At 40.4% G+C, this 13,534-nt stretch overlaps 1 protein-coding gene across 1 annotated transcript in view; it reads left to right on the forward strand.

The window, feature by feature from the left end:
- Positions 1 to 386: 386 nt before the first annotated feature.
- LOC145413006 (uncharacterized) overlaps positions 387 to 13,534 on the forward strand; it is a 479,615-nt gene continuing 466,467 nt past the window's right edge. The window contains exon 1 of the mRNA XM_080282827.1: positions 387 to 709. Within this exon, the coding sequence (XP_080138953.1) occupies positions 540 to 709 (170 nt within the window). The 5' untranslated portion in view covers positions 387 to 539. The remainder of the gene's footprint in view (positions 710 to 13,534) is intronic.

Consider the following 13,534-nt stretch of genomic DNA (forward strand, 5'->3'; position numbering starts at 1 on the left):
ACAGAGATGGGAGGTGAGGGAGAGAGGATCAGTTATTCCTTCCTACGCTTGACATGCAGGCCTTCATATCGTAGCATTATCATTCACAGAGTCACATTCAGGCAATGTGGTGGCTAAATTTTATGTCTGTTTTTGCACGGACCTGTCTTACATCCATAGTTCACTCTTTATTTATACTAGCTGGTATCTTCACTAGTCTACATGGTATTTAAAGAGGAAAATCCATTCACTCACCCACAAAAACAAGTTCAAGAAGATTCAGGGCAGGTAGGAGAAACGATGCACAGAAAACTCAAACGCGAACTTAAAGCGCCCACGAAAATGCGTAGGAGCGAGCGAGGCATGTGTATTCACGAGAGCTCAGTTCGCGTCAGACCAGAGTAGGGGATATACGTAATTCTCTCTCTCTCCCTCTCCGCTCCGTCTCCAAGACTACGCGGCGCTGACAGTTCGTTCGGGAGTGAAATGTTGTGATCGAGTGTCAGCAGTGATTTACCAATACCTGTAGTTCACGCCGCCCATGTGACAGTGATGAAGTGATGAGTGGAAGAGGTGGTAGGGAGGCGACTGGAGGGGCGGGAGGCAAAACGCATCCTAGCAGTGGTGGTGGTGATGGTAGTGATGCAAGTGGTAGTAGTGGTGGTAGCAGTGCCGTATCATCTCATCAAGCATCAACAAGCAAAATGGGAGGGGAGCAGAAATTCCCAAGGTAAATGTACTTAAGTTTAGCACAGCAGCTGCATGTTTTTTTTTTGCGGGGTAGCAATGTTGCCTTGTGTGCATACTACACTGTTAATAAGCACAGCACTTACGACCTGCTTAAGCAGAGATATGTAGGTCACGATGCAGATTGGTAGAGCGGGATTAATCTAATATTTAAAGCAGAAAGTTTGTAAAAAGGGATGGTAATAATTTTGTAATAGGATTATGTTTGTGGTAATGGAATTTAAAGAGAAAAACATTTAAACTAAGAGAAAATGTTGGAAAGGATGATAGTGTATTTATATGTAATTAGTTAAATATGAACAGACCTATTTCTTGGCCGAAGTTTGTGATTTATTTAATTTGTACACATTTTATTCGTGAATAGTGCAAGTATTTTAATGGCAAAGCACAGGTATATTATTATATTATTAAAGGAGGAAGGTATGTAAATGGGTGATGCTAATTTGGGAGAATATTTTTTTTGACATTTTAAACGAGCATTTAAAAGTGTAAGTAGGTTACATTAATTTACACTTTTTCGTCAGAAATATGCTAGTGTCTGTTTTTAATGTGCAGTTATGATATTATGGTAGCTAAAAACGTGATGTTAGATTTATGCCATAGATGTGTGGGGTAATTTGTACTGCGATTATGCTAATTTGTGGACAGCTTTAAGCGTGTATCAATTAAGATGGAAGTAGTATCGCTGATGAAAGTCTGAAGTTGATTTGCAGGCAAGTATTTTTATGTAGCTCAGATTACCCACTGATGAAGGAAATAATTAGGAAATGACGGCAGGGTAAATGTCTAGGTAGCGATGTATTTAAGTGCAGTGCAAACTGGTTGACTGTTTTTGAGTGACATTTCTAGCCTTTGGTTCCTTCTCTCACTCTCGTCTTAAATGTCGGGACCAACTGCCTAGCCCCGGGCTCCTACGCTCCACATGGGGCAATGTAGGATTGGATGATGGATGGTTCCTTCTTCCTTGCATTAAAAAAATATTATCATTCATCATCGCTGAGTTAGAAAAGAGGTCGGGATGATGATGATGATGATGAAAACAGGAATAAGTAACAAAGACGGCATCCTATAGTAAAGAGGTGAAGGGAGGGTGGGAAGAGGGGTAAGGGTCGATGGTCAGGTGTACGAGTAAATAATTACCGTATGTCATCATGGCCATCGTCGTCGTCGTCAGTATTAATGTCTTCATTGTCAGCAGCAGCAGCCTTTTTATGTATCATCATCATCATCACCATCATCATCATCATCATCATCATCATCATCCCATCCCATATCAACGCATCCCATCCCATCCCAGCAGCATCAGTAGTTCTTTCCACCGTTTCGTAACCGTGTAAAAAAAAAAAAAAAAAAAAAGGAAAATAGCAGTTATGAAATGGGCTGGAATTTCGCTCCATTTTGGACCCCCAGAATTTTTAACGAACTATTGACCGCCATCGCACCGTCGCTTCAGGTAACATTGGTATCTTCATTTTATCCGTCTTTACGTTCAGAAGCGGTGGATGTAACCTTAAGTTTGTAAATGGCCGTTCAATAAATTCTCATATACCTGTAGCCTATCCGTTGGTTGTAGTTGATGTGTTGAACAAAAATTTACCGTAAATATAGGACTACAGTCAGACAAACTTTCGTCCTTGATGTGTACGGTATAGAAGTATGTGTATTGTAGTGGCTTGCTTGTACACGCCTCACAAGACCGTCAGCTCTGTTGGCTACCCCTCAAGCCTTGTTTTACGGGTCCTGGAGGGCAGTAGATCCGTAGAGCCGAGGAGTAAGTCAGAGAGAGAGAGGATATCATCTGTGGGCAGAGGAATATGCCAGGCCTCTCTCAGCTTAGGAATATTAGCCAGCAAAAGATAATGAGAAACAGGTGAAATTTCAGACGAACTCGTGTCTCCGACTGTACTCTCGCCATTTTTTTTTTTTTTTTTTTAATCGTGCGACCACCTGAATGCGATTGATTTCGGAACGGTGTGTGTGTGTGTGTGTGTGTGTGTGTGTGTGTGTGTGTGTGATAAAAAATAATTCCGTACCTTAGCTAGTAGCACGTGTATTTTGCCTGTTTGGTACGTATAGTTTACTGTTCAAAGCACCATCATTTCATACAATTACGGAGTCAAAAGTACTGTTTTCACATGTTTCATTCAACGTGTCATATTGTAAGACGCTTAAAGTTTCATATATTTTTTGGCGAGTGTGCGGTGCGATATGTGTTTTGGGTTTTCAGAAAGTTACTGTGTTTATGGTACCTGAGAAAGTAAGAATTAGTTATAGAAGGACCTATACAATCATAGGTAGGTTATATTCCTTAAAACTGGTTGACATAACGAGCCATCTTGACAACATCGGTCAGCAGTATCAGGTGTTGCCGTAGCGACCTTAATAAAGATATCTTACTCATCACAGCATTGCATAAGGCGTTTATAGCAGAGGCCAAAATATGAAAGCTGATAATGCCCAGCTTCTTCTTTACAAGAGGTCTTTTGTGTTGACTTAAATTTCATGGCGTGAGCAAAAATATCATCGCTACGAGAGGTGTTCTGGGCGGAATTAAATCACCCGGAGTTGGCAAAAATATAACCTAAAAAAAATGTCGTGTTATTGGAAAGCCTAACAGTAGCCTATATAACCTGTTCATTTGGATAAGGTGCAAGGGGTCCTGATCTGAGAGAAAGCATAAGACCCATTAAAAGCTAAGCATCATGCTACGAGATTGGGTAATGAAAACAAGATCAAACTTTTAGGCCATTTACTTCTCGTAATACAAGTCGGTCTTTTTCATTACCGTACCGAAATAAAGTGCTTCAGTACAGCGCAATAGACTACTTACAGTGAGCGTAGTACAGGGGAGATAACCATAGGCTACCGGTAGAAGCAAGCCACAAAATACCCATCCTTCTGGTACCTAATAATTATATGGGCCGGACTTCCATTATAGACTACCCCTACGGCCACGGCAGTTTATACTACGCACCCTCCACACCAAGTCCAAAGAATCCACAAGCTCATAGAGAGAGAGAGAGAGAGAGAGAGAGAGAGAGAGAGAGAAGGGCTATAAGATCATCTCATTTTATCCTGTTAGGCTCGTCGGGCCTCCAGACTACACTACCATGCTGTCAACTTTAATTTTATAGGTAGAGGAGGTAGATGCTGATTGATGGCAGTGTTTGTGGGTTATCGTAAAAACTTCAAGTCGCCTGTGGAGGATTTGACCCCATACGCGCAAGGAAAGCTTGTTCCTCCGATTGTGTGTTCTGCCACCAGACATAAACTACCGGTAGATTTATTTACTAGGAGGGAATAATATATTCACAAGAAGAGAAAATTATATGCTATTAAAAGGTAGCTAATAAGTAAGTAGCCTATCGTACTTGATAAATCATACTTCCCGTCCGTCTTCACTCAGACAAGTTAATATTATTCGATATTTTGTTACTGTAACTTATTACCGTAGCGCAATACCGTACCCTTCCATGCAGATCAGTCGTCCTTTAGGCCCTTGTAACACATGGTTTTTATGTGTATAGTAGAGCTGCTCGCTAATGTCGGATATGAGCAAGCCAGCCGGTACGATTTAATACAGCCCAGTACAATATCGTCATAAATTCATCCACAGCACCGGCACAACTAGGCTATGTACGGCGCGGGAAATGTTGGCCGCTACTTTACGTTAAATGAGGACAGTAAACACCAGGAAAAATATTATCAGACCTCAAAATACCTAATGAAATTCTTTGAAAATTCACTTTGAGGTTATGACTGCTTAGCCTTCGAGAATTGTCAGTGTCGGATGTATACGAAAAATAAAAGTCAGTCTCTGCAAACACAGCTATAGACTGAGTTAACAACCTTCCCATTTGCGGTTGGATGTGTGGTTATGCATTTTGATTCAGTTAGTATTATCAGGTTATGTATTTGTTCATAGGTTAATATTCTCCGGTTATTTCTGTGCTCTGTAGGTTGATATCGGGTTATTTTTTTTTCTTATCTTGAGGTTAATATTATCCGGTTATTTCTTTGTCCTTGAAGTTAATATTATCCGGTTATTGTTCTTCTTCAGTCAGTAGTACCTGGTTATTCATTTATTTTTTACTGTTACTTGATTGTTCTTTATTATGTAAGTATTTTCATTCTCATTATCACCCGGTTATTAAGTAGGTTTTCTATTAATTTCGTGAGTGCCTGAGTATTAATATTTCATCCATTCATTTCCACCCGGCCATTCATGCATTCACCGTTATTACTCTGCCATCTCTCTCTCTCTCTCTCTCTCTCTCTCTCTCTCTCTCTCTCTCTCGTCGCGTGCAAGAGACTCCTGAATTATCGATAGGCAGGATAACGCGCCGTATTACCCCCCTCGTTGTTGTTGTTGTTGAAAGACTAACAAGCTGTATAAAGTGAACTGATAGCAAGAATAAATTAGTGATAGTGAGAATAGTGATGATGATAGCGAGAGTATAGTGAGAATAGTGGTGATGATAGCGAAAGGAAATTAGAGATAGCAAGAATAAATTAGTGATAGCGACAATAAATTAGTGACAACGAGAATAAATTAGTGATAGGGAGAATAGTTACTCTACGGTATAGCCAGAAAAAATTAGGGATGGCGAAAATAAAACAGTGTTAACGAGAATAAATTAGTGATAGTGAGAATAAATTAGAGATAAGAATTAGTGTAGCAGAAATAAATTGGTAAATGTTTCAGTGCTTTTGAAGGGGCTGACTTATTGGATAAAATCTCCCTGTAGTAGCCAGAATAAATTAGTTACGGTTATTATGCTTGAGCGGATACACAAAATTATAAAGTCGCCCGATCAGCAAGAATAAATTAAACGGCTTTTACTCTAACTTGGCCTGAAAATTGCTATCCATCTTGAATGCCAAATTGTTATATTAGATTAATGCCAGAATATGATGCTTGTCATGAAGAAGTGCTATGGGATGAATGTAGAGCTATACCCATGACTTTTTCTGCCAGTGAGGTACGTGAAATAAGCAACAAAACAGAAAATTGGGCCATGTTAACGTGAAAGACCTATAGTTGAGGGTTCTGTGGGTGTTAAAGGGTAAACAAATGGGTAAACAAATAGGTAAACAAGTGGGTAAACAAATGGGTAAACAGGTAAATAAATGGTGAATAAACCAGTGGGTAAAGTAATGGGTAAACAAATGGATACACAAATGAGTAAAATCGTCCAAAGGTTCCAGTCGTTGGGAAAATCAACTGGAAAAAAAAAAAATGGCAATAACATGAAGAAAGTAATCTTGTTCTTTGCTTATGGGGTGTTGGACAAGGCGGTAGAGTCACAGAGCGGTAGCAAGAGTATATGACTGGCTGTTATTCATTTGCTGTGAAAGAATTAGCTGCTACCGTCAAGAACACCCGGAGTAAAATGGTCCAGCAGGAGAAAGAATTAGTCCTAGTGAGGTATTTAAGACTTCCTTGATCGTGTAAGGATTGAAAGCCTGGATAAAACCGCCAGTCAGTAGCAGGAGTTAACGTTTCTGCCGTCCGCCGTTGTAAAAGGGTTAAATCAGGGTCGTATAATAGCGGCTTTTGCAGATTTCGTTAACGGTTCTTCTTCAGCGATTCATTCTGTCTTAGTATCTTCTTTTATGTCACTAATGCAGTCTGTGTTGATAATGAAACGATTTAAATAACATGCAGGAGGATGCCGAGATTCACTAAGGATAATAAATCGCAAAGAAAATGAAGCTACGAAGCCTACAATGCGACTTTAATATGGCCTCAATCCTTCTTTTAGGTGTCATAGGAGGCTTCGTAGAAAAGAACCACATCCCAGCTGTTTATTCTCCATATTACTTTTTTTTTTTTTTTTTTAAAGTCCCCATGTGCTTTACTCAGGCACCAGTGTCAGTACCAGGAATGAAGAATAGCAAGATGTAATACGAACACCCGCAAATAAATCGCTAAGGAAACGGTGTTACGAGGTCTACAGTGTCATCTACTGTGTAATAGGGACCCGATTGTCAGCAGCACCCTGCAACCAATAGTACTGTTTTATTCTTGCGGCACCGCGCGATTTCATTCAGGGCAGACAGTTCCAGCCGTAGAAAGACGTTATTTTGTTGTCTTCTTCCTAATGCCGTACGATTTCTTTCTCTTTGGAGGTGACATTTACTGTACACCAGGGGAGGTTAGCGACAGCCTTCATTGACCTTTTCACTACCGAGGGGCTTTCCGTAGTTGAAAAAATCTTATGGTAATAGTAAGAATAAAATAAAACAAATGACGTCTTAGTCTTCATCATCAGCACCACCACCACCACCATCATCATCATCATCATCATCATCATCATCATCATCATCATCATCATCATCATTGTCATCGTCGTCGCACTGTGGAATCTTATTTTATTTAGGATAATACTAGATGAATTTATTCAGACAGGTGAAGTTGTGGTTGTCTCAGGGCTAAAGTCTATCGATTTGCTTAACCATTTCGCTGGTAGGGATTCGCATGGTATTTTGTTCACGTTAATAGTAGATGCTTTTGCCCATCTCGAAGGACAAAAAAAAAAAAAAAAAAAAATACCGGTATATATTATCATTCCCTGGTATGGAGCCCGTTTGACATATTCTTCATATCTACTAGTGCCTGACGATTTTACTATGATAAAGTAAGTGTCGCTGCCAGAGGGTTAAAAAAAAAAAAAAAAAAATCGATAATCCCTCCTACTGGCATGGACTCACCTGGACCCGGATGCACGAATGAATTAATGATCATCGATTTTCTGCCGCAGTTGTTTTATTTTTATTTATTTATTTATTTATTTTTTTTTTTCGCAAGGGCAAGGAGAGTACAGTATCTTCCCTTGTCCTTCTTCCCATATAAAGCAGATCAAGTTATAAGAGGAAGATTATCATGTATTTTTTATTTAGCAAGAAGGATGCAGAAGGGCAAGTGGTGATTCTTCCCGTGTATGTTCGTCCTGCAGAAACTGGCCCAAGTTACGAGAGGAAATTGGTCGTAAGTTTCTGTGTATAGCTCGGTCCTGGGTATTTTATTCGGGTTGATCTCGTATTATTTTGCCGATGTAAGAGGTCATTGCTGTCAGAGAGAGAGAGAGAGAGAGAGAGAGAATCTAACAACACACTCAGTGGCTGTTGTAAAATGCCCGATAAATGGACCCCACGTAAGTAAATCCTGCTGGAGAGAGAGAGAGAGAGAGAGAGAGAGAGAGAGAGAGAGAGAAAATCTAACAACACACTCGGTGACTGTTGCAAAATACCCGATAAATTAACCCCGCGTAAGTAAACCCTACTGGAGAGAGAGAGAGAGAGAGAGAGAGAGAGGCTGTTGCAAAATGGTCGAAAATTGAATCCCAGGTTAGCAATCCCCCTTTTGTAATTATGCATTATGTTGCTGGCTTTGTGACTTGACCTAATTAGTATTGCTTTAGTGTAAATATTCTGCTAACAATGGATTAATTTTCTTGGGTCATCGCGAATTATAATGGTCGTTAGGGACATCATCTCCCTCCTGTGTGATGCTTTATGAAACCGGTGTACAGTCGATAAGAAAAAAAAAAATGTCATCTCGCAGGGTTATGAAGGTGTTCGAATTAAACAATATTGCCTGTTAAGTTCCAAGATTTATTTGCAATCTGAATATGTGTATAATAACAATGCCGACTGGAAACTGTCTGAAGAAAGTGATATACCTGTATTAGCTAACATTATGAAAGCAGGTGTACCAGCTTGGGGAAAAAAATGATTACCGGTACCGGTACGCATTTTCCACTAACAATCGTCTGTGGTCTCATTATTTTGCGCCTAGTGTGAACCGATTTTTTTCCCATCAAATAGAGGTTTATATATATATATATATATATATATATATATATATATATATATATATATATATATATATATATATATATATATACACACAGTATATAGCCTATATACCGTTACTGCCTGCATCAGTCTATTTTCAGCCAGCGGTAGGGCATCGATAATTGACTGGTGTCGTCCGTTAGGTACTCGTTTTTTTTTTTTTTTTTTTATAGTAAAGTATGGGAGAGGCGCATGCTTCATTTCTTGCCTTGTCCTTAGTTTCCTCCTCCTCCTCCTCCTCCTCCTCCTCTTCCTCTTCTCTCTCTCTCTCTCTCTCTCTCTCTCAGCTCAGAATGAACGTTTTCGACCTGGAAAGATTACATTCAACTTCAATTAACAGTCTTCATTATTAAAGATCTTCCCCAACCTCAGTAAACAAGAGTACTCGTAAATTACATAAAGTTGTATTAAAGTGGTCGGCGTTGCTGTGGTTACCTGCATGAACGACTGCCGCCTTTTATGTATTTGTTTATTGTCGGTAATTGTGAGTAAATAAGTAGTGCTGTATATATAGACGAAAGAATGAAGCAGCTAGTCTATACCTGATAGGCTACATTGATATATCAGTATGACTTGCGGGAGAGGGAGAGAGAGAAAATGGTGCTCCGTAAATATAACACACACACACACACACACACACACACACACACACACACACACACACACACACACACACACACACACACACACACACACACACACTTATCATTTACTGTTGTAGAGGATGTGGATAAAGATTTAGGAACATGACGCACCTGTCGCCTCTCACGTAGCCTATTACATAAATGACTGTTTGAAGTGATTGGGATGGTTTGGGGATAGGAAGGGATAGGGGAGATGGAGAATAAGAGGGAGTAAGGGAGATATTTGATAGCATGCAGTGGTAAAGTTAGTTGGAGAATAGAGTGAGAGGGATGGAAGAAGGATAGGAAGGAGTGTGGGAGGCAGATGGGTAGTAAGAGGGAGTAAGTATTTGATTGCAGAGAGTGTGGGAGGTTGGTAGAGAAGAGGAAAGGGAACGGGAGGTGTTGGATAAGAAGGAGTGAGCGAGATGGAGGGAGAGTAGTTGGGAATGCCGCATGGTAGGAATTTGAAAGATTAGAAACTGTAAGGGAGTTATTTTGAGCGAGACTGGAAGGTGTTCAGGAGGTTAGCAGGGGATGGACTTGAATAGGGAAGGTTAGTTGAAGGATTGGAAGGATTTTTTTTTTTTTTTTTTTTTTTTTTTTTTTTTTTGAGGATAGGGAGGAATGGGATAATTTGGGGGGAACGGTGTAGTAATGAAGAGGGGAGAGGAAATAGTAGAGAGGCTAATTTTGTGATAAGAATGAGTATAGGAAGGTTTGTAGGGGATAGGAGGGAATATAGTGTACGGTATATAGGCCTATATATTTTTTAATAGCAGGAGTTATAAGAAGGGCTCTAGTTTTTATTTTTACCTTAAACTGGTCCAGATTTCTGTCCCCCAGCAACCTTTTTCAAGTTCCTCATTGGCAGAAGAAGACAATATTGCTGCTCCAAATACTTTCCATAGCATTTTTTTCTTCACGACTAGCGACGTAATGTAGTGTTGATTTCTTGCGACAGGTGAATAGTCAAGATGGAGGGGTGTTTCTTTTAGGCTTAGTAAGAGTAAAACTGGCATAGTTGTGGGAAGAGGAAGAAATAGGTTATATAAAGCTTGCTAAGGAGTAGGAAGAAATAGAGGAAGCTAACTGGGCGATAGAAAGGAGGAGAGGACGCATGCATTGGGCTAGGAAACAGGATGGAGGGTAAGGCAGTGATGGTTGCAACGGGTGATGGATAGGGCAGCTGTTGCGGTTGTTGTTACGGGGATAGGGGCTGTTATGATTGGCTTTATTAGTAGGGACAGCTGGCTAGTGGGGATAGCTAAGTGGCTGGTTTAACAGCGATGGACTGACAGCTGGCCTAGATAAAGGAGATAATTGCTGTGTTGATTAGGACAGTGCTGATGGGTAATGTTTATGACCCCACGCAGTACGAGACGGGTCCAGTTCCTTTTCACGGCACGAGGCGACACTCCCTGGCTGAATAAGACCGTCTGTGGATAGAATAAACCCATAAAAGACCTGGCCTGTGTGAGGAGCTTGAGCTAGATAAGTGTAATGATGGCTGTATAGGTTAGGACAGCGTTGATGGCCAGTGTTTATGATCCCACTCACTCGTAGAGGTCACGAACAGTTCCACTACACTTTTTTGGCCTGTCTCCTAAATCATCAAGTATCAGTAAGAATAAAATACAAAAGACATATCCCCAATTTGGTGGTCATACAATTTTTTCTTCATCATCGGGGGGAGGGGTGCCCGCACTCTTCCGTTTTCGGAATCTTCTCGCACCCCTTTTCCATGTGCTAGATTTTTTTTTTTTTTTTTTCGTGCGAAACCGCATTGGATTTTACAGGTGAAATGGTACACCCACACGTTTACCAGTAGCATAGAATGTAATCGTATAGCCAACCATAAGACGGCACTTAGCATCGTATTTTACAAACTGGATAACTGTAATTAACTCTGTAGAAACAGTATTACCAAAGTGAAATACACCCAGATTGCTGCAACACACTAAGAAGTTTTTTTTTTTTGTAGTTCCATCGATGAAGTTATTGAAATGAGAAAGGAAGTAGACAAGTAACGTAATGGACTCAGACTAAGAATGTGAGAAGTATAGGCAAACATGGCAGTAACTTAAGTAGGCTAGCGTAACGACACTGCAAGCTGCTCAAAAGGTAGTGAATGGGTTGTGTACGATAGCAACCAGGAGTGACAAAAGAAGCACCAGAGTGTACAGGGTAACGTGGTAAACGTTTAGTACCGTACCGGTAACTTCGTAATGCCGGTTTGGACATATTTGACATGTTGTGTACCCCCAGAATAAGACCCCTTGTAACACCTTCACTATGAGGGGCCACTTAAGTATAACGAAATCGTGTGGCGGTAGGAACGGTAAATTACAATAAGCGTCAGCATACGATAGGAGTAATGGAGAATCGTTTAAACCTTCCCCATCGGCTGAGTAATGTAGTGGGAAGGACGAGGAGACTTAATAAATACGGTAAAAAAAAGTCATTATGCTGAAGGGGATAAGTACCTGAACAAATGACTGGAGAAAAGGATAAAGAACACAGTATTTCATCACCATCATCAATCAGTAAGTCAGTCAAACTGTTACGGTATTCCCTCTGGTAAATGGGAGCCCATGTTAAAAACAGTAATGAAGGCCACAACTATCCTCCTCGCAAAAAAAAATAAATAAATAAATAAAGTGAAATAAAAATACATTCACATCCAAATAGAATAACACGGAGGTTGGAAGGTAAAGAAGCAAAAGAGGACATCAGGATGGCGGACTTGACAAGATTGGCCAGTGATTATAAACTAAAGACTTGGGCTGGACAGATATGGTCGAGGAATGTCAGTTAAGTGGACACATTTGACGGAGGATAGACGGACGGCCTGTTGTATTTGGTCTGTTCCGGTTAGTAGACTTTGAAATCGCTTTGTTGATTAAGGACCGGCACAGTAAGGCGCCTTTGCTAGATGTGGAGGCAAGACTAGAGATGGCTAGGTTAAGCATTGTTGAGACCTGCACAACAAGACGCCTAGGCAAGATTCGGAAGTACGGTAAGGCTAGAGATGGATAGGTTATAGGTGTGATAGAGACCAAGGTGTTCTAACCCTCGAACCACCACGACGGGCATGAATCCGAGGACGTCTTGGTCGCTTACTTCCTCCTGCTACATGACGACCTTAATGAGCCTTGGGGAGATCACGGTCCAGCAAATTCATCAGTAGCAGTGGAAGGAGTTATATCGAAGCGGTTTCCAGCCCCGTCAGTGGGACATCTTACTCCAAAGTTTACTAAATCGTTTGGAGAGATGAAAAAAAATTAGAAAGACGTCATCGTATTGAAGGGGTTACTAATTTCAATCGATGACGTATTTTTTATTCCTTTTAATTACTGATATCTCTAGACGGTTTTAATCCTTTTAGGGGAGACCTAGAAGTGGTGGGCTTACGTTGCCAGTATAGTCTTCCTTAACCCATTCACGACAAAGATGCTCTCCCAAGATGAATAAAATCATCTGGAGGTGGCAAGAATTAAAAAAAAAAAAAAAAAGTAATCGTGAAAGGGTTAATTCAGTGGCTGCTGTGAATGTTTTTGTGGTGGAGAACGTAGGAATGTTAACCACTTACAAGATAATCGGCAGCTTTTTCTCTTTTATTGGTGCCTCAGGCGATCTGACTCTGTATGGGAGAGAGATTTTGAACTGGAGAGGTTAGATACAGCCTCCGTTGTGCGCTTGAATCCGAGAATTTATTTTTCACTCTTCAGGTCACCGCTAGACGATTTTGCATATTCTTGTGAGGGGATTTATTAAGTTTTTATCATACCTCCCCAGATCAGAAAGTGTCCCGTAACTAAATAAAATCATCTTGAGTTACCGTACCGTGAAACATGTTATCGAACTGAAGGGGTTAGTCTCGCACTTCTTGCCCCCCCTAAGTTCAATGAAACAACAGTAGTAGTAGTAATAATAATAATAATAATAATAATAATAATAATTGAAGTGAAAGGGTTGATGTGGAAGGATTAGAGATGTATGATGTGGTATTTTAGTGGATTAAAAGACAAGAACTATTGAAAGGGAAAGAGAAGAGAGAAGTGGTAGTGGTTATGGTAGGGATTGGTTGAAGGGAAGGGGTTGGTAGGAGTCGTAGTGGTTAAGATAGTAGGAACTGTTTAAATGGAAGGGATTGAGATGGTAGGGACTGTTTAAAAGGAAGGGATAGGGAGGAGAGGTAGTGGTGATGGTAGGGACTGGTTCGACAGAAGGGATAAAGAGTAATGGTAGCACGGTAGCTGATACGGTAGGAACTGTTAAATAGGTAGCGATAGATAGGTAAGGCATGACAGTAGTATGACATG

The sequence above is a fragment of the Coenobita brevimanus genome, chromosome 94 (assembly GCF_032717465.1).
Source record: "Coenobita brevimanus isolate Jiangsu-jjx chromosome 94, ASM3271746v2, whole genome shotgun sequence".
NCBI classification, from domain to species: domain Eukaryota; kingdom Metazoa; phylum Arthropoda; class Malacostraca; order Decapoda; family Coenobitidae; genus Coenobita; species Coenobita brevimanus.